At 43.4% G+C, this 22,628-nt stretch overlaps 2 protein-coding genes across 2 annotated transcripts in view; one reads left to right on the top strand and one right to left on the bottom strand.

Annotated features, from left to right (window-relative positions):
• Window positions 1–12,464, bottom strand: part of LOC145394067 (pre-mRNA-splicing regulator WTAP-like) — a 156,438-nt gene extending 143,974 nt beyond the window's left edge. Inside the window, exon 1 of the mRNA XM_080268035.1 lies at window positions 12,333–12,464. The gene's annotated coding sequence lies outside the window, so the exon portion shown is untranslated. The remainder of the gene's footprint in view (window positions 1–12,332) is intronic.
• Window positions 12,465–13,250: 786 nt separating this feature from the next.
• Window positions 13,251–22,628, top strand: part of Sod2 (superoxide dismutase 2) — a 47,669-nt gene continuing 38,291 nt past the window's right edge. The window contains exon 1 of the mRNA XM_080268150.1: window positions 13,251–13,321. Coding sequence (XP_080124276.1) covers window positions 13,287–13,321 — 35 coding nt within the window. The 5' untranslated portion in view covers window positions 13,251–13,286. The remainder of the gene's footprint in view (window positions 13,322–22,628) is intronic.

The following is a 22,628-nucleotide window of genomic DNA, read 5'->3' as shown; positions in this document are numbered from 1 at the left end:
TTCCAGGTGTATGGCACTATCACTTACCTTATTTCTTTTTTGTATATATTATTTAGTATAAGAATAGGGCATAGGGCTTATTTCAATGGATGAAATCAGTGGAAAATTCCAGGGAAGATTTACTTAGCGTAGAATACAGTGTGGTGGCCTGCAATAATTAGGTAGTTCCAGGTGAATGTAAATATCACTTAGGCTTCTCCCTTCCTTTCTTATATATATTTTTTTATTACGAAAATAGATTATATGGCATACTTCAACGGGAAATAAACAGCGAAAATTAGCGAACGAGTGCACGTGACGTAGTCAGGTGATAATTAGCCAATTCTAGGTGTATGGCACTCTCACTTACCTTATTTCTTTCTTGCATACATTATTTGGTATAAGAATAGGGCATAGGGCTTATTTCAATGGATGAAATCAGCGAAAAATTCCAGGGAAGACTTACTTAGCGTAGCACGGCCGGGCAGGTGAGAGGATAGGGTAATGGAGGGGAGGTAGGGAGGGGAGTCAAGAACGGGGAGAAATGGCTAAATTGTCAACAATGGATGGGAGTACAGATGAGATTAGGAGTGCTTACTAGTGTTGGACACTGGCAGTACTGATAGATGATACAAGACACCACTTCAAAGCCCGGGCGAATTCAAAATAACACAGAATCACAAAAGTGTCGCCCCACAGTATGATCCCTTGCTCCCAAGCGTCACGAAAGTGACGCCCCGCGGTTAAGGGATTAAGTACCAGTCCAGGAGCCAGGGGCCCACTTTCCGGACATGCCTTTGGCTCTATTACATCGGATAGTAGAGGGTTTACTGTATATCAGTATCGGTTCTGTGTCGGAGAAAGTGCAATCATCAGCGATGTATCGGTTCGGGCACTACACTGCCCTACCTTGTATCTCTTTTATAACTTCATCCATACACAACTTGAACAACCATGGAGACATCCAACACATCCCTGCTTCAATCCAACATTCAAACAGAAAAATTCATCCAGTTCACCATCCACTCGCACAGCAGCTCACCAGCTTCCCAATTACTCCATAATTGTTCTTTGTTCATTTTTGAGGGCTCCAACAGGCTTGCTTACATCGGCCTTGGTCACCCAATGGTGGCTCTCCACGATGCTCGAGCTCTGACAGCTTCCCTATTTAGTCCCTTATCCCTGAGGCTACATCTTGTCCCAGGTCTTTTTCGGTCTACCTCTCAAATCCTAACTCTAACATTGACACTTCTCACTTCCTGCACCCAATTATCATCCCCCATCCTCTCCACATAACCCAAACCACCTCAATCTCCTCATCACAACACCAATACACTCCTGGCCCATCCTACCCCTCAACTCTTTCATCGTAAAACTACTCCCTCCAGGCCTCACACTAAGGGACGCACTACACATCGACCTAATCATTGTCATTTCTGTACATTTGACCTTATGAATATCCTCTTCCTTTACTGCCCAAGTCTCACTACCATACAGCATTACACTCCTAACACATGCTGCATATAAAGATCTCTTAGCACGGAGGGAAAGCCCTCTCAATGTCAGGAGAGGCAACAGCCCCCTGAGCTTCTTCCAAACACTCCTCACTTTAGCCACAGAGCCAGCCCAACCTCCAGCACTTAACATCTCCCAAATAACAAAACTCTTCCATACACTCAAGAGATTCACCAGCAAATTCAATCCCTTCACGCCTGACAATCTCCACCTGCTCTCCCCAACAAACCACACACATGAAATCATCATCATCTTGCAGTCTACCTCTAATACCACTACATCTCTTATGCACCCACCTACCAGTATCACAGACACTAAAATGGAATTACTTACCATGTCCTTGTGGCAAACTGCACATGGCCACTCTCCCTCTTCTTTGAGTACCGCCACCAACCCTAGATACCGTCACTTTCGTTTTATTTGCATTTACTCTTAAGCCCTTGTGCCCCATAGGCTACCATCTCTCCACTTCCTAAATCTTTCCTCCAACCCCCTTTCATTCTCTGCAATCAACACCAAATCATCAGAATATGGTACAACATCTCCCACGGGAGTCCATTTCTGAAGCCACATGAGAGGGCTTCAAGTACAGTATATGCCGTACCCTTAGTTTCATCTGGGTGTTATCTACCTAATTCTGGTAGCTACTTGTTTAGGCTTATTTGAGATTTTCTCTTCACTGGAATATTCATTTATAGTTAATTAGATGTTTCTCCTTTTATCTGTGTATATTCTAGTTTAGCTATTTCCCTCTACAGTTTTTGCTCATAATTCTTTAGCTTTCTCTACACTCCTGATGGGACAGTGCAGATGTGTTTGAGAGATGCTGCTAGCAGCATAGTAATTATTACGATTATTGATACACGTTCACAACTAATGGTGATTTGTGACACGTATGAGTGCCTCTAGAACGACTAGTTACATCAACTAGGCTAAGCAAGTAGTGACAAAGGCTAGAAGTGTGGATGTGGGACAAAAAAAATGGATGGCACAATGGGAGGGAAAGACGATCAGCTGACTGGGGAGCAAGATGGCGGTCAAGATAAACAAAACAAACCGATATGCCCATCATGCAAAGTTCAAGTCTGTGATGAAGATATGGCCTTATATGTATCATAACTTATGTGATATGTGGCATCATATACAGTGTGAGGGTATTAGTGAGGCAGTGCATACATTTTTGATGAGCAACCAAGACAGTTGGCTACTACAGTATTTACTGGTACAGCTCCAAGTGTAATGTTGTGGTAAGTAACTTGGTGAAACAGGTAACCAAACTTTCCAAGAGGTAGGATTTGATTGAAACATGCATAGATACTCCGGAATATAAATCTGATGAGGGATTCAGTGAGGTGAAGGATGATTTGGCAACGTTGAAGGTGAGCATCGACAGTGACCAACAGTGGCCAATGAGTTGAAAAAAGAGCTGGATGAAATTAAAAATCAAGATTTGTGATGAGGTGAAAAGAGAGGTTTGTGAAACAGTAGAGGGGAAAATAATTTATAAACAAGGAAAGTGGCACGATAAAGTGAAGGATAAAGTGTGTACTGAAGTGAAAGAAGATTTAGCTAAATCTTATAGGGATGTCCTCTAGATGGAAGAGAAAAAGGTATTTGCTGGTGCAAAAGGAGGTACTAGGTCTCAATATTGTGATCAGGGAAAGGAACTGTTGGAAAAAGAAACAAGGGAAGTGCTGGGTAGAATGGGCAGGAAGGATAATATTGTTTTGTGTGGAAATCCAGAGGAAATAAAGAGTGGTATGAATTTAGCAATAAGGTAGCTACTGTATGAGAATATCCGTCATGATGTTAGCATTCACTGGATTATGTAAAGAAATGGGCTTCACATGTTATGAGAGCGATATAGAGGAAATCAGAAGGACTGGATGATATCAGGGAGCAACAGAGTCAGGAAAGCCATGGCCCATACTTGTGTCACTGAAGCAATGCTTGAAAGATAGAGTAATGAGAATCTTGTTCAAGTTGAAGGATGCAAAGAATGGAATTTTTTGGACAGCTGGAGTATCACAGGATATGACAACGGATGAGAGGAAAAGAGACAAGATGCCCAGAGGAAAGGCAGAGAGGATAAACAAAGAGGAAAAGGACTCAAGAAACTACTGAACTACATCGTAAGAGGAAGTCCGTGGAACCAATATACTGTACACTGAAGGTAAAGAGAAATGAAACATCCAGCATGCCAGGAGTAGCAGTCTTAGCAGAGGTAGTGGAGGAAAATATAACTTCAGAAGAGGTAAAACCCAAGAACCTGCACACAGTGTCAGTGAGCTCAAAGTATCATTTAGAAATGATGATGTGTATTCCAGTGATAAAATTAGTGAATTAAGGGCTAGACTGAGTAAGCATCAGACACCCCCACAAGCGATAGCAGTGAAAGAGGTTAAACCCAAACACTATCAGTCTGAAAGGCAATGGTGAAATATGGAACTGAAGGGTACAAAATAATAGGAAAAAACCTGACACAGGGAGAAGATGGAAGGGGCCTTTTACTGTACATCAAAAAAGGAATTCAATATGATAATGTAGTGCTGTATTTGAGAAGGAAGCCAAGGAGTACACTAGACAGCAGTAAAAATCAAATGCAAAAGTGACAATATATTGTGTCCCTCCATAAAAGTCCAAATAGTGAGTTTGAAAATAATGAAAAGATGTTGAAACTATTACAAGACATAAGTGAATGCAATGTAAGACACAAAATGATCATAGGAGATTTTAATTTGCCAAATATCATATGGGAAAATTTAACATGTAAATCTGGTGATGAAAACCTCAATTTAAGTTTTATTAAGAACACTAAGATGGTCTGTGATTGTTATTTCATACAGCTTATTTACAAAATAACCAGGTTTAGAGATACCGTAACACTGCTGGAAACACACTAGATTAGGTTCTTATGGATGATGATATAATGGTGGATAACATTGAGGTTACAAGCCCACTAGGTAAGAGTGACCATGGCTACGTGAACTTTAAAAGTGACACAGAACGGAACCACAGGAAAAGAATTGTAAAAGACTTATCTACCTCTTATGAAAAGGCAGAATTCAAGAAATTAAAGAGGCTTCTATCCATTAACTGGGATGTGTACTTGGACACTCAGGATATGGAGGAAACATGGGATAGATTCATGAAGAAACTACGAGGGGCAATCGACGAATGTATTCCATGAAGAGAATTCAGGAGTAAAACTAGATTAAGACAGGTAATGAAATAATGTGATTCATGAAAGATGTGGAGTGAGGAAGTCTGTGGACACCAAAATCAAAGAGAGTGTACTTAGATGGTATGGTCAAGTGAAGAGAATGGATACGGTACCAAGAGAGTGGTGAAAAACGTATATATTGTATATCTGAGCAAATATGAAGGAGGGAGGAGGTGAGGTAGGCCATCGAGAAGGTGGAGGGATATGGTGGTTGAGTGTGTGAGGATGAGAGGTTTGGAAGTCAGTGAGGCTAGGGGACTGACAAGAGACTGAGCTGGCTGGACGAACAGGCGTATTGTAAGAAGAAGTGCATGATCATGGATTTGGCACCCCTTTTTAATGCGACAGCATGAGGACTGATTATATGTTTATCCGAAGCTACAGAAGATGGTGAATGTTTTTGGTGTATCAGATAAAACGAGGATTCCAAGGGCTTGAATGATAAGTGAATGGAAGTGTGTCCCATTGGATTGGGCAAATTTTGGGTGTCTGGATGCAGCTACTCCTCATCCTGCCCTAGGGTGGGAAAGGAGATTCGGATGATATGATAATGATGATGATGACAACAGGTACGTGTTGATGAACAGGATGTTGTGAGCAAACATAAAGAAAAATAAAGATTTTGGATGAGATTAATGAAAATGAAAGAGGACGAAGGAACCAATGTCAGAGATATAACAAGTTGCAAGAAGATTATAGAAGAATTAACTACCAAGTTAGACGAGACAAGAAATGTGATGAAAAATATAAAAACAATACTTGCCCAAAATGTGAAATCTAACCCTAAAAACTTCTGAAAGTGAAATAGAAAACTTAAACTGCAACTAGCCTAAGTATATTAATATGTAGGCTACATGAAAAAAAAAAAAAAAAACACCAAGCCTGTAAATGACAGGGATAAGGCAAAAGTTTTAGGAGAGTAGGCTATTTTAATTCAGTATTTACTAAGGAACCAGAAGGGAAAGTACCTGACATTAAAACTCAGGATGTTCCCATACCTGTCAAGAGTGGAGTTCACCCGCGACGAGATTTGCTGCTTATCGACAAATTGCAGAGAGATAAGTCCCTAGGTCCAGAAGGGTTTCACCCTCAAGTTATAAATGAGGTGAAAGAGATTACTGCCTATCCACTCAGGATATCTTCACTTTATCATTTCAGACCAATAAAGTACCTACAGATCGGAGAAAGGCAAATATTACAGCAATATACAAAAAGGTGATAGACATGATCCTGGGAACTATAGGCCGGTAAGCCTGACTTGTATCATCTGCAAAAATCATCATCCAATCCTACATTGCCCCATGAGGAGCATAGGAGCCCTGGGCTTGGCAAGTTGGTCCTGATATTTAACCCTTTTGCACACCATGACTCAAAATGAGTAAAAACAGTGTTAAGCTGAAGAGGAACCGATGACGTACTATGACGCACCTGGAGTGACGGTCTGAAGGGATGCCAATTAGGCAATCCTCGAAAAAAATATTCACCAAAAATTATGTTTCAACATAAAATGCATCAATATTTCCTGTGTCATAGGGAAGGGTGTCTATTTCAAGGCCAACACTCTCAAATAACCGGCATTCTCTCAGTTTTTAGTTCAGGGGGGCAGGGGGGGGGGGATTTTTGGTGATTTACTCGAAAACTATTGGTTGTATCAGAATCCCGACAACACCACGTGAAAGCTCGAGAAATTCTGCATCTAGACATAGGCTTAGCTCTTGCATCATGCGGCCAAAATATTGTGCTACAGTGTACGGCAGTTATTTTCATTGCTGAACAACAGTATTCTCAATTTGGTACTTTCACAGTACAGTACTTTTACTCATCAATTTTGTGTGTTTTTATTAGCTTATCATATAGGCTAGTATAAACATCAGGGAAGATGATGGTATATATACAATATATACCATTATAGCCAATTTCTGGGGCAAATAAAATTTTCCTTTGTGCACGAGTCCAGCCTGCTCTTGTGGCATTTCTCTGATCATGTCACACACACTTACAAAAAACTTGTGGTGCACAAGGGGGTTAAGATAAGAATGACCAGCCTCACTCATCCCTGAGTGGATTTACATGAGCAATAAACCCCAAACACCCCTTGGATATAAACCTTCATCGGCTCAATCCGACTGGAGTGCCATAATTACCCACTACCACCAGATGCCAAAATTTGGTTATATGGTTACCATCCAGCATAGTAATTGGTTTCCTGCTGTACAGGAAACCATTTGGCATGCCATTCAGTACAGAATCATCCACAGGCAGAAGGAAGAGGAATGAATGAAGGAAAGAAAGACAGAAGAGGGAGTGTAAAGTCACCTGTAGGCAGAAAGACGAGGAAAGAATGAAGAGAAGAAAGACAGAAGAGGATGGAAGGAAAGCAGGATGCAAAATAAATTACCAGTAGTAGGCCAGCTAACACACAGTATGAGTTTGTGGTGGCCGATCAACGGCGCTGGATAAATGGACTCAGATCACAGATGAAGGTGTACCATAGTTATAGATGTTGTCTCCTGTGACTTTATGAAGGCCTTTGATAAGCTCCCACATCAGTGTTTGGCGAAAAAAATTGCAAGTTACAATATTAGGGGCAGCATTTTGGAATGGACCTCTGCATTTCACAGTGAATGGAAGCAATGGGGGTCAATATTTGCACATGTACCTCAGGCGATTTTTTCATCCAACCTGAGTGTTTCCTGTTGTTTTTGGTGTGATTCGATTGATTTTGACCTTCGTTTCAATCGGAAGTCACTAGTTTTTGCCGAACGCAACTAGTGAGTTTCAGTAGAAATGAATGGTCAAAATCAACTCATATCACAGAAAAAAAACAACAGAAAACACTCAGGTTGGATGCCTGTTACCTTGTGAAACGTCCTACCGGTACTTTTATAGCCAAAGGAAAATAACCTAACCTAACCTATCAAATTTACCTAACCTAGAAGCTTACCTTAATCAGTAGGTCAAACTTTACCCTAACCAAACCAACCTAACCTGGTCAAATTTTACATGTATACCTAACGTGATTTTCAACTTTTCATCAACATTTTCTAGTAATTTGGTTATTCTAAGAATCTCTTCTTCTATGACATTTCTCTCGGAAACTGATAATAAACAAGTTACACATGATTATAATTTCCCCCCAAAAACCATACCCGGTACCTTGGATCTTCACTTGACCAGTCCGTGTAAAAAATGAGTGCGTTCGTACATGTATTTCTCTTTCCTTTGATTGCACATGCGTCTGTTAGGTCTGTTTCAGCCACTCAGAGGCGTACTTTAGGTCATAAGATGGTATTCTACCAATCATTTTGAAGAGCGGTCTTTGATTCCTTCTCGGTGGAAAATTCAAATTCTTCTCACCATGGCTTCCAAAGACAAAGGACATGATCTGTGACGTGGATGTAATACTGATTAATTACGCGTTAATAAGCGTTTCCAGTCGGTGGTCTTTGATGCGAGTTGAGTGATTTTTGCTTTCATTTTCTGTCAAAAGTGCTTCATTTCAGCTCCTCATCCAGTCAAAGTTATAACTGGCAAAGAAGTAAAATGAAGCATTTCCAACAAAAATAAAGGTCCTCTAATCTTGTCAAAAACTACCAGAAACCTATACTGCCCAACCTGGACTACTGTATCTCTAAGGTCAGCATTCCACTGCAGCAAGTAAGGTTTGGTTAGGTTAGGTTAGGGTAGGTTAGGGGTGATTGTTAACTGCGTAGAGTCGGATTGGAAGATAATCAGTGGAAAACCCCAGGGCTCAGTGTTGGGCCCACTGCTGTTTGCTACGGTACAATATATATATATATATATAGTATATATATACTGTATATATATACATATATTATACACAAATCCATACTAAATGGTGAAATATTTTTATATGCAGATGATACAAAAGTGTTCAGGAAAATTTCTGATAGGAAAGACTGTCAAACTACAGAAAGATACTAAGAGAATGAGAAGCTGGTCAGAGAAGTGATTGTTGCAGTTTCACCAAAAGAAATGCAGTATTATCTATCTCTCTATCTATAGCCCGACGCCCTAATCCCGCAAAGGGTGGCCACAGACAAAATGCCTCCAAGTCGCTCTGTCACCCACCATTTGACTACCCTCCCCCCAACTCACCCCCCCTCCCTCATATACCGTTACCTCTCAACTCCATCCCTCCACCTCATCCTCGGTCTACCTCTCCCTCTCCCTCCTTCCACCTCACCTACATACACCCTCTTAGTCAGTCTTTCATTCTCCATTCTCTTCACATGTCCAAACCACCTCAGTGTATTTCTCCTAATCTTCTCAACCACATCCACATCCACCCCACAGCGTTCCTTCACTTCTTCATTCGTCAACCTGTCCCTCCATGTCACTCCACATGCTCCTCTCAAGTACCGGTAACTCATTTCCACTGCTCTCACTCTTGACTTGCAGTATTATGAGGACTGGAAAATGAAATGTGGAAAATTTTCAGTATATGATGACTGAAAGTTTAAATGACATTAAAGTGGACAAGGATCTGGGGGTCATGATTCATCATGAACTCAAGTTCATTAAGCATCTGGCAGAAAAAATCAATAAAGCCAACAGGATGGTTGGACTGATGGGACCTTTATATTCAAGGCTCTGTTTGTGACACTAGTTCAACCATACCTTGAATATGCAAATCAAGTATGGAGCCCATATAAGAAGAAACATAACAAGGCAGCTGAAGCAGTCCAGAGAAAGCAACAAAGCTAGTACCAATCATATCAAGAGATTTAAAAAGTTAAACCTTCCAACTTTGGCATACAGGAGGTTGAGGGGTGCTATGACAGAAGTTTGTAAGATGGTTGGTGGTGTGTATGATCGGGCCGTACGTGAGGGACTATTCCTGAACAGACTGACTCAGTGACATGAGGACATGATAAGTGGATTCATAAACAGCAGCCAAGACTGAATTAAGATAATATACACTTTGTATTAGAATAGTGAATAGTTGGAACAGCCTCCTAGATTCAGTTGTGAATGCAAGACCAATGATGGACTTTGAAAGGAAAGTGTATGATGCTTAGAAATTCCAGGAACAGAAGTTTGATTATCTATCTATCTATTGCCAGATGCCTCAATCCCGTATGGGGTGGCCACAAACAAATTGCCTCCACGTCGCCCTGTCCCCCGCCATTTCACTGCCATGCTCCCAACTCACACCCCCCCTCTCTCACACACCTCTCCACCCCATCCCTCCATCTCATCCTCGGTCACCCCCTCCCTCTCCCCCCCTCCACCTCACTCACATACACTCTCCTCACCAGTCTCTCACCCTCCATCCTCTCCACATGGCCAAACCACCTCAGTGTGTTCCTCCTAACGCTTCCTATCACATTCACATCCACACCACAACCCTCCTTTATAACCTCATTTGCCAGCCTGTCTCTCCATGTGACTCCACAGGCTCCTCTTAAATAATTCATTTCCACTGTTTTCACTTTTGACTTGTGTCCTTCCAACAATGTCCAAGCTTTACTTCCATACGTTAGAGTTGGTATCACAATACTGTCGTGTAGTAACTTTTTCATTTCCCTGTTTCTTATCACTGCTTTCAAGGAACCAGCAACCTTTCTTCCCTGCTGCACCCTCTCAAGCACTTCACCCTCCAAACTTCCGTCCTTACTCATCACACTACCCAAGTACTTAAACGTACTCACATTTTCCATTTCCTCACCATCCAACCTCCCTCTACATTCACTGACTTCACCTCTCTCAAAGACCATCACTTTACTCTTCACTACATTCAACTTTACATTCCGTTTCTTACACACACTCCCAAACTCATCCACCAAATCTTGCAGCTCCCCTTCGTCTTCACTCAACAACACAGTATCATCTGCAAACAACAGTACAGGGAGTTGCCAAACACTATCCTCTCTCACCAGGGCCACTCCAAAATCCACTGCCATACCTTGTACCTCTTTTATTACCCCATCCATGTACAGATTGAACAACTATGGAGACATGACACATCCCTGTTTCAACCCAACCTTCAAAGGGAAAAATTCACTCAGTTCACCATCCACACGCATTGCAGCCTTAGCACCATCATACATACTCTTCACAGCATTCAACAACTTCCCATCTACTCCATACATAAGGTGACCAGAGTCCCGCTTTTTGGACGTCTGTCCCGCTTTTTTAATTGTGACTAGAATGTCCCGCTTTTTGAGCAAATTATCTTAATTGTCCCGCGTTTAGAAACTTACTATTGCATTAGATATAACATGACCTTCTTTTATGAAATTAGGATGAATTAGAAAAATTATGCATAATCCTAACCAAATGAAATACCGAATTATTAATATAAAATCTGTAATGCTCACTAGCTGGTAACTTTGGTCGACCCATTCACTGTACCGTACGGTATTTTCGGAGTTCATAGGAGATGTTAGTGTTTGATTAGCAGCCTCAGTTGGAGGTGTAGCACAGCAGCGGTCGCTGTCACATTAGTCAATATCCATCTGTCTATCTATCTATAGACACATACACACACACATGCCCCCCCCCTCCGTGCACGCGTCCCGCTTTTACCCCCAATAAATCTGGTCACCTTATCCATACAATTCTTAATACTTTCCACAATCCTTGTCTATCCACCCTGTCACATGCTTTCTCCATATCCATGAAAGCTGCAAACAACGTCTTTCCCTTCTCCAGAAACTTTTCCACTAAAGATCTAAAAATGAATATCTGATCTACACAACCTCTTCCCTTCCTAAAGCCTCCCTGTTCTTCTCCAACTAATTCCTCTGTTCTTTCCCTAACTCTGTTAGTATCCTACCATACAAAGATGCCTCGATCACAATGACCACTTGACTGTTACCGGTAGGGCCAGTAATTGTAATCTAAAGCTGGAGTCACAGGCTCATTAGCCTCTTCCAAGAGTTTTCTGTGGGTAATCATTCATTCAAATCATGCTTCTACATACCCTCCGTGTTGAAGTTTAACATACTGGTGCTCCAGAATTTCAAAATTAGTAACTTGACTAAATACTACCTTACTTGTAGCTTTTCAACAAACATATGCAGCAATTAAATACCAACAGAGGCTAAGAAACCATACTCTTGTGCACTGATGGTACATATCAGGAAGTGGACAAATTACAATATATTATACAACCAAGTACGGTACACCTAACATTCATACTCTGAGCTAACCAAAATTGGTTTAGTTCGGTCCTATGGTTCTACCGGTTAGTTCACTGGCACCAATCCACTTAGCTATTATACTACTAAGTTTTAAAGCTATGCTTTCAACATCCCAGACCATACTGATGTGGCCTGTGATTGTTAACTTAGTTAATTTGGGGGTTGGGTAGAAATGACATACAGGCTGTTGGCAGTGTCAATTATTATGTAGTAATCGCACAACTGTATCAACACGAGGAACAGCTGATAGCATGAGAAGAGACCCAAGATCTGTACAGTTATCACAATATGTAACACCAGGTCATGTGTAACTTTGGGGCGCTACCGTAAACAGCTGCCTCATCCCCCTACCCCACACTTAGTCTCTTCACAGCAACATGTCCGCAAACAAGTTCTCTCTGCGTCATCAAACGCACACATATCACACTACCATACTGCGTACTTACCTTGGGTCACGGCCGAACCCTGGTCTCGGTTATATCAATACGAGTGGCACTAGCGACGCCATCTTCGGACACCGACGGCTTCAAATTCTGGCCCCAGGCTTGCTGGGGGTCCACACTTCACTCCTTTTAGCCACTCACTCGCATCTACACCTTCTTCCTTGCACGCTTATCAAAACAGTCTGGTAGTATTCTGATTCAGACACAATTAAAATATATTAATGACTCCTTAGCCACATATTCCCACCAACCCAAACTTTACCAATGATGACTGTGAGGCATCATAAGTCTTCGAAAAACTCACTCAGTACCTCGCACATTGCTTCTAATGACATACATTTAACTAGCAAAGTAATTCTGTTTTGCAAATTTTATGAATAATACAGCACCAAATAATATCGTAAATAAACAATAATAATAAAATTGTTACATACACGGAATTTTGTGCCAATAACATTTATTTACACCGTCTCAAAATGTATTACAAAAATAAAGGGGAGCTTGTGTACAAGAAATTGTGTGGTCGACTGTACGACCATTATTAAAATTGTTGATTATTTGAAATAGCGTTGATTTCGTGAACCTTTTGTTACAAGAGACAATTCTGCCGATTCAAACTTAGACATTTTCATAGCCAGTCTGTAGCTATAACTGATATATGCATGTAAAAGCACCATGTTTAGCAATGCATGACATCTTTAAAACAGACTCTACAGGATGCATTACATTAATATTCTCCCAGTTTCATTAAACTAGATGGAAAAATTTCCTGTGCCAACTAGTGCTAATGAACATTACAAAACTAGTCGATGGACCATTGTATAATAAACATGTGTCAGCGGATGAAATAATATTGTTTAATACGTTTGCTAGTAAGAGCATTTTTAAAACGTGACCATTAATTCGAATAGCACTCTCGTTTGTTATTGGAACATCGTCTGCTGGGAGGTTACCATCATGTTGGCTGCTCGGTCTAGTTTATTTGCCCGCCAGTAAGTATAGCTTGTCACACAACTTTATCATTATGAAATTGTAGTATGTTACTTGTACATTGCTTGACAATAATGTGTTAAGTGAAAATGGCTGCTGATGAGCTAGTTTGTTAGTTTTTAAAATGGTGCTGCTTCATGACCGAGGGCTGAGTAATGCTCAAATCCGTTCACATTATAGACCACTGCCGATCAGTCAGAACTTAGAGCTTTAAAGGTATATTCAGTAAGTGTTCGGTCGGTCAATTCCATATGTTTCATTTGTTTTATCTTCTGATTGCGTTCCGTTAACGATGTAGTTTATCTCATGCGTCAACACTACGGTAAGGATATAACCGTACTTACGAAATAAACCTCACCCTTAAGGCATTATTGTATTATTAGCATTAATATATACTGTATATATATATATATATATATATAAATATATATATATTATATATATATATATATATATATATATATATATATATATATATACTGTTTATATATATCGTTTTCGTTTTCGTTTTTAAAGGCTCCAACATGCTTGCATGTGTCGGCCTTGGTCACCTAATGGCGGCTCTCCACGCGGCACGATCCATTGCAGCCTCCCTGCTCAGTCCGTTAACCCTAAGGTGACACTTAATGACCTCATCTCATGTCTTTCTCGGTCTACCCCTCATAACCCCACACCCAATATTAACACTTCTCACCTTCCTCACCCAATTATCATCCCCCATCCTCTCCACATGTCCAAACCACCTCAATCTACCTCTCCTCATCACAACACCAGTACACTCCAGTCCCATCCTGCCTCTCAACTCTTCCATTGTAAACCCAGCCCCTCCAGGCCTTGGACACAGGGATGCACTGCACATCCACCTAATCTTTGTCATTTCTGTACGTCTGAGCCGGCGAATATCTTCCTCCTTCACTGCCCAGGTCTCACTGCCATACAGCATTACACTCCTAACACATGCTGCATACAAAGACCCCTTAGCATGTAGGGAGAGCCCTCTCAATGTCAGGAGAGGCAAGAGCTCCCTGAACTTCTTCCAACCACTTCTCACCCTAGCCACAGAGCTAGCTCCAACCCCACCTCCAGCACACAACATGTCTCCCAAATAACAAAACTCTTCCACACACTCAAGAGATTCACCAGCAAGTTCAATCCTTTCACGTCTGACAATCTCCACCTGCTCACCCCGGCATGCCGTACACATAAAATCAGCATTATCTCACAGTCTATCTCTGATACCACTACATCTCTTTTGCACCCATTTATCACACACACCGCACAAGATGGAATTACTTCCCACGCCCTTGTGGCAAACTGCACATGGCCACTCTCCCTCATCTTTGACAGTACCGCCACCAACCCTAGATATCATCACTTTTGTTTTATCTGCATTTACCCTTAAACCCTTTTGCCCCATACCATCTCTCCACTTCCTAAACCTCTCCTCCGCCTCCCTTTCATTCTCTGCAATCAACACCAAATCATCAGCATACAACAACTCCCATGGGAGTCCGTTTCTAAAGTCACGTGAAAGGGCTTCAAGTACCATGATAAACAACATGGGACTCAAGACTGACCCCTGATGCACACCAACATTCACAGAAAACTCATCACTCAAATCTCCATTCACTCTTACCTGGGTGTGAGCACCTACATACATGGCCATAACCACCCTAACCAGCCACTCCTCCAAGCCAAGCTTTCTCATTGCCCACTTCACCACCTCTAGGGACTCTGTCAAAGGCCTTTTCCAAATCAACAAAAACAAAATAAAGATCCCTTCTCCTACCAATATATTTTTCCTGAAGCTGTCGAACAATGAATATGGCATCAGTGGTCCCCCTGCCTGACATAAACCCAAACTGCATCTCATCAGTATTCACTCTTTCTCTAATCATACCTTCTAAAACTCTCTCCATTATCTTCATTATCTGATCTAAAAGCTTTATGCCTCTATAATTTCCTCTTTCCAGGGCATCACCCTTCCCTTTATACACATTTACAAATATACTCTTCAGCCAATCATCTGGGACAACACACTCATAAATAATCCTATTTATCAGGTCAGTGACTAAACTCACCACTATATCGCCTGAGGCCTTCTGCGTTTCGGCAGTCAACCCAGACACACCTGCTGCCCTCCCCACCCTCATCCTGCCTATTGCCTCACTCACAGTAGCAGTATCAATCAAAGGCCAAGGGCCAGACACTGGATCTGCTGGCTCCAAACCTTTCCTGTCCCAGTCAAACTCCTCATTCAGCAACCGGTTATAATGCTCTCTCCATGCATCTTTAATATCCTCACTGTTCACCACTACCCTTCCTTCATCATTCTTCACACACTGCTCACCTATGATATCCCGATTATCCCTCTTCACCTGACCTGCCACCCTAAATATATTTTTCCTTTCCCCATGATTTAGGTTATCAAGTAATTGTCTCTGTGACTCAGACTTTGCCCTGTATACCTCTCTTCTAGCCCTACGCTTGGCAGCCAAATATTCCTCTTTGCTACCACCCTTCTTCCATTCCCGGAAAAGCCTTCTTTTCTCCTTAATTGCAGCTTCTACACCCTCATCCCACCACCAAGTTACTTTATGTCTTGGTGGTCCTCTTGTCCAGCTGGATGTTACATCAGTAACTCTCAAGAAATTGTTCTTGAGGGCTCTGTACTGTTCATTAACGCCTCTGTCTACAGCTTCCTGTTCAGCCACCACTCTCCTCAACTCGCTATAGAAGGCATCCCTTACTACTTGGTTTTTCAGCTTCCATATTTTCCTCCTAGGTACATAAGTCCTCTTTTTCATCACTTGTTCTTTAAGCACCATATCACAAATCAATAGTTTGTGCTGCTGCACACACTCCTCACTTCCTATAACTTTAACATCCCTCACTAATCTCCTATCGGCCCTCCTAACCAGAAAATAATCTATCTGACTGCTATTTCCCCCATACTCATACGTAATTAACCTACCGTCTCTTTTCCTAAAATATGTGTTGTACACAATCATGTCCTTTGCCTCCCCAAACTCGAGTATCCTTTCCCCTTCTGCTTTCCTTAGACCATACGCACATCCCCCATGCACTCCTTCATAACCTTGTGCTGCTTCACCTACATGACCATTTAAGTCCCCTCCCAAAATCACTATCTCATCATCCCACATACCACCCACTACACTTATTAAATCATCCCAAAATCTATCTTTCTCTGATTCATCCAATCCTGCCTGTGAAGCATATGCCGATATAATCGCAGCTATCTTTCTTCCCAACAGAATTTTCACTGCCAATATCCTATCGCTTACGTTCAAAACATTCATAACATATTCCATCCATTTCTCCGCAACCATCACACCAACACCTCCATATCCGTCTGTCCCCCCCCTGCCAAAACAACTTATAGCAACGGTCCTTCCCAGCAATCTTTCTGGCTGCTCCACCCCTGTACCGGACTTCCTGCAAACACGCCACATCCACCCACCTCCTACTGAATGCCTCAACGACTTTCCTTGCTCTTCCCCTCAAACTTCCCACATTCCATGAACCCACCGTCATCCCCATGGGTGATTTACTGTCCTCAGGCTTGCTTTGAAACTTATTTTGTTTTGTCATCTTCAGTATTAATAAAGGGGGACAGACACAGCACAGGTCCCACTCACTGCACAGTCACAGGTCCAGGCAATGGATCTGGGACCCCTAGCCCACCAGCTTACCAGTGGCTGTGGTAGTGGCCTCGAGGCACCCTGCCAGGACAGCTGCAGGGACACCCTCCAAGCACGTCTTGGCACTGCAACTATCCCGCCATTATACACCCACTGATAGGGCAGCTTCCTGGGGCGCTACTTCCAGGTTCGGGCCCCTCTCTATTGGGTGGAAGTGGCAGCCTGGGAACCGCAATGCCCTGTACCCTCTAGCACAGGCTCGAGCCCCATCTTGCCCTGGACCCACGATCTATGCTGGCAGAACCCACGCCATGCCTCCCCTCAGAAGTCCGCCACTAGGTAGCGGGGGCAAAGTTTTCTGTCCACATGCCCTTGCTGGCGCCAACCTTTGTAACGTAGTGGGATACGTTGTGTGAAATGTAAAGTTCATGTGGTGTAGTGCATAGATAGTTAGAGGAAATGTTTGGGAGAGTATGCTGGTCTACTCTCCATGTTACTGTCACACTGAAAAGGTCAGCAAAGGGGGATGGTTAGATAGCTAGTGAAACAGGAGCTCCAGCTCTTCCTATCACCAGCATTCCCATTCCCCTCGGGAGTACTACCCTGTTCGGCCCGTGCTACGGCTTCCTCCTATATATATATATATGTACATATGTACCAGCTCTATCCTGTTAATTACTTTATCCTTACTCATCACACTACCTGAGTATATGAATACACTGTACTGACATTCTTCATTTTCTCACCATCCAGCCCCATTGTGCATACTGTGACTTCATTTCCCTCAAAGACCATAACTTCACTCTTATCTACATTCAGTTTTAGATTCCATTTCCTACATACACTCCCAGACTCATTCACCAAGCTGTGCAACTCACATTAGTTTTCACTCATTAGAGACACTCCAACTCCGTTCATATACTATACAGATTGAACAACCATGGAAACATGACACCTCTGCTTCAATCCAACACTCTGATAAAAGAGCTCACTTCAATTTACCATCCATATACATTGCAGTACAAACACCCTTATACGTACTGTTCACAGCATTTAGCAGCATCCCATCTACTCCATTTGTTTTTAAGGTTGTCCACATTCCCTTTCTGTCCACTCTGTTATGTGCTTTCTCCAGATCCATGAAGGCAGCATACTACATCTTTCCCTTTTCAGTATATTTTTCCCCTAAATATCTTTGAATGAATGTCTGAGCTATGCAGCCCTTTCATATCCTAAAACCCACTTGTTCCTCTCCAACTAATTCCATGGTTATATTGGTTATTACTCTCAGCTGTTCTGTCTGTCTATATACCTAGGCTGCTTCCCCCCCAAACAGGGGGGTAAACGAGACAGGATGACACATTCCCAATTTACTCATCCATGCACACACATTTACTCGTATCTTAGCCCCAAGGGGAGAAGGGACAGATCCTCACTGCGCCACACCGCATGAGGGTCAACTGTGCAATGCAATCAGTGACATCTTATTACTCTTCCCACATCGTAATGGACCCATCCCCTTAACTGCACCTGAGCTGATCAGCTGATCAAACCAAATGCATAAGAATATCCCCTTGGGGCCACATCACCATTTATTCATTCAGTTTCTCTCCAGGCATCCCTTTCACATGCAGCCGCACTTCCTTGCTCTGTAGACATCCCTCTTGCATCTAATGCTCTCCACACACTGTCCATCCTTGCTATTCCTGGTCTCCCTCTCAGCTTTACACGCCTCACATCCAATCCAGTTACGTTTTTCACCAATCTCTCTTCATCCATTCTCTCCATATGCCAAAACCATCACAACACTCTCTGCTCAGCTTGATCAGCCATCTCCCACATAACTCCAGTTCTCCTTTGCACTTAATCATTTCTCACTCGGTCCATACACGTCACTCTACACATACTCCTTAGACACACTCTACACATACTCCTTAGACACCTCATCTCCATTACATTCAAAGTCTTCCTCACTGCTCCACCAATAGTCTGTGTTTCAGCCCCTTATAATGCAGTTGGTACCACTACACCCTCATACAGCCTTCTCCTCACATTCATTTTAAGCGAACAACATCTAAACCTTTTTTTTTTATTCCTCCCAGCACCTTTCCTACTTCGTTCATTCTAAACTTCACCTCTACATCTATTTTTCCATCCACAGCTACATGTGACCCTAAATACAGTAATCCCTCTAATATCCGAATGCCCAATATCCGAACATCCCCACTAACCGGACATAATCATCCCGGGATCCAATATTCCCAAAATGGTCCAAAAACTGCAAAAAAACTCGAAAAAAAAAAAAAAAAAATTTTCCCGCCCGTAATTTGAACTTGGCGTGCGGGGCGCGGGACAGCTTTGTTGTGGTGCGTCATTCTTCCAACGTCTGCTAGAGCGCCCCTGCATCCTCCCCACTTTACGCCTGTCTCTCGTCACGAGTGAACGCTCCTCGTCATGGCTGCCCACGTGCTGGCTTTTGTGGTGGTGCCTCACCTGCTGCAGGCACTCCTGCTGCTCTCGTGCCTCTCCTTCGTGTGTGTGATGATGGCCCCGCTGCCTGAGAAGAGGAAGAGAGTGGTGTTGACTCTGGAGAAGAAACGGGAGATATTGGAGAAAGTAGATGTGGGGTGGCCTTCTTCCCGCATCCTCCGCGAGTTTAACCTGGCCTGATCTACTTTGTTTGATATTAAGAGATCCCGAGACAAACTCATGCAGTACACGGCTGACTTCTCGTCGAGAAGCAAACGCAACGTGGAGAGGAAGGTGATGTTTACTCCCAAGTTTGCTGAAGTCGACCTCTCCACGTTGATTTGTTATCGACAGCAACGTGCTGCTGGTGTGATGGTACGTGGTACGGAGCTGAAGGCTGCTGCTGAGAAGTTTGCCAGGCTTCACGACGCCCTAGACTTCAAGGCATCTGAGGGTTGGCTCTTCGCGTTCAAGTTACGGCATGGCTTTACCAACCGTAAAGCTCATGGCGAAGCTTTGGACGCTAACGAGGATGGAGTTGACGAGTTTCGGCACAAGGTGAAGGGCTTGATCGACAGGGAGGGCCTCACTCTCGGTCAAGTCTACAACGCTGACGAAACTGGTTTATTCTATTGTTCTTTGCCAACAAACACTCTAGCCGAGGAGACGGAGAAGCGTGTACCTGGCTGCAAGCTCTCCAAGGAGCGGATATCTGCTTTGTGTTGTGCCAATGCTAACGGCATACACCGGCTTAAGCCCGTTATTGTTGGCCGTGCAAAGCAGCCTCAGTGTCTTCGTGGGGTGATGGATGTCCTTCCTGTTGTTTGGTACCATTCTTTGAAGGCATGGTTTACAGCCCAGATCTTCAAAAGACTGGTTCCACCGCCACTTCGTCAAGGAGGTCATGCATTACCAGACGGAGACACTGGGAATCCCACGCAACCAGGTAAAGGCCCCCCTTCTCCTCGACAGTGTACCTGCCCACCCGTGCGACAAGGACTTGGTGGCTGAGAATGGCCGGATTAGGTACATGTTTCTGCCACCTAATACGACTGCTCTCATCCAACCAATGGACCAAGGAGTGATCGTGGCAACAAAGCGCCTATACCGACGGAAGTTCCTGGATGAGGTGATGGTTGTTGTCGAGGAGGAGGACGAGCTCAGGGAGGGACGGGACACGTGAGGCCAGCAGACTTTGGAAAACCTTCGCCGCTACAACATCAAGTCTGCAATCTACAACTGGGCCAGTGCATGGAAGGAAGTTCCTGTCAAGACTCTAGAAAATGGTTGGTCTCGTCTGCTTCTCGGAACGGATGTGGAGTACGATTTCCTAGGTTTTGACGTGGATGACTTCCATGCACGTCTACGTATGCATGGCGACGATGTTGATGTGGACGATGTGCGTGAGTGGTTGGATGACGACAAGGGCAATCCTGGGTATCAGACCTTGTCTGATATCGAGATCGCATCTTCAGTTGCAGGTGTCAGTACCCATCTTGAAGATTCCAACGAGGACGGCGACAATGATGCGGACTCCTCTCAGCATGACACAACTCCAGCCATCCCCAAGCTGAGCGCACTCCGGGAACACCTAGAGTTCGTTCTGGACTACCTGGAACACCTGGACTGCGACAGGGAGATGGGGCCCTTGGGACTTGTGGAGGAAGTGCGTGTTTTCAGGCAGCGCATCATAAATCGTCAGAATCGTCAGTCCTTGCGTCAATCAATGATTGACAGTTTTTTCAGGCCCGTGACCCCCGCTGTGCCCAGCCCTGGCTCCACTCCGTTGCCTCCCCAAGACAGGCCCTCATGCTCCGAGCCACAGCCCAGCACATCAGCCACAGTGGAGTCACCGCTCGACGTAAGTTTGCGTCTGTCGTCAGAGTCGTCTGCAGTGGGTACGCCATCACCACGACCCAGCGACGCACCCCTAGGTCACCTGCCAGTGATACTCTCGGACTCTGACAGTGAATAGACGCCAAGAACTTCTCCACTAGACCACACGGGAATTTACAGCATTGTGCAGTGAAAAAAACAGTGCATTGTGTTAAGGATTTACAGTTGTGAGTGAAAAGACAATTTTTGAACTAAATTTAACATAAATAGACTTGTGTGTTTTTGCTTTTGAAAATGGTTATAAGAGTGGAAAAAGTTAAAGTGCAGAGTGCAACACTTATTAAGTTACAGTGGAGCATAAGTTAGATAAGAGTGTGCACTGTGAAGAGACTGGACTTCTGAGTGCGAATGACTAAGTTCAGTGCAAGACTTCATGAACAGTGTACTGCAAGTGCTTCAGGAAATCCTCCTTACTGTCAAGAGTTCGAGAGGAGGTGGTTATTCATCGAGATGGCCATGGACTTGCTGTAAGTAGGCAGAATGTTTCATACTGTACTCTGCTGTATTTTCCATACTGTACTTACCTCAAACACCTCATTTCACTCTTTTATGTCCCTTATTGGTGTGAATATGCTGTGTCTTAGGTGCTATGCATGTGCAGTAGGAAGGTGTTTTTCTGAGTTAGGCTAGGTTAGGGTCCATACCTACCAGTCCAGGAGCCAGGGACTAGTAAGTACCCAGAATGTTGAATATTGTATGAACCTGCCTCAAAAACCTCATTTTATGCTTCTTATACATTCATTTCAGTCTTTTATGTCCCTTATTGGTGTGATTTGGATCTTAAATAGGTGCTATGTATGTCCAGAGGGAGTTGTATAGGTGTTTCTCTGAGTTAGGGTCCATAAGTCTATCTATCTATTGCCAGATGCCTCAATCCCGTTTGGGGTGGCCACAAACAAATCGCCTCCACGTCGTCCTGTCCCCCGCCATTTCACTGCCCTGCTCCCAACTCACACCCCCCTCTCTCATATACCTCTCCACCCCATCCCTCCATCTCATCCTCGGCCTCCCCCTCCCTCTCACTCACATACACTCTCTTCGTCAGTCTTTCACCCTCCATCCTCTCCACATGGCCAAACCACCTCAGTGTGTTCCTCATAACACTTCCTATCACATCCACATCCACACCACAACGCTCCTTTATATCCTCATTCGTCAGCCTGTCTCTCCATATGACTCCACAGGCTCCTCTTAAATAACTCATTTCCACTTCTCTCACTCTTGACTTGTGTCCTTCCAACAACGTCCAAGCTTCACTTCTATACGTTAGAGTTGGTATCAC

Source organism: Coenobita brevimanus, chromosome 26 (genome assembly GCF_032717465.1).
Source record: "Coenobita brevimanus isolate Jiangsu-jjx chromosome 26, ASM3271746v2, whole genome shotgun sequence".
NCBI classification, from domain to species: domain Eukaryota; kingdom Metazoa; phylum Arthropoda; class Malacostraca; order Decapoda; family Coenobitidae; genus Coenobita; species Coenobita brevimanus.
This window is presented reverse-complemented; position numbering and strand designations above follow the sequence as displayed.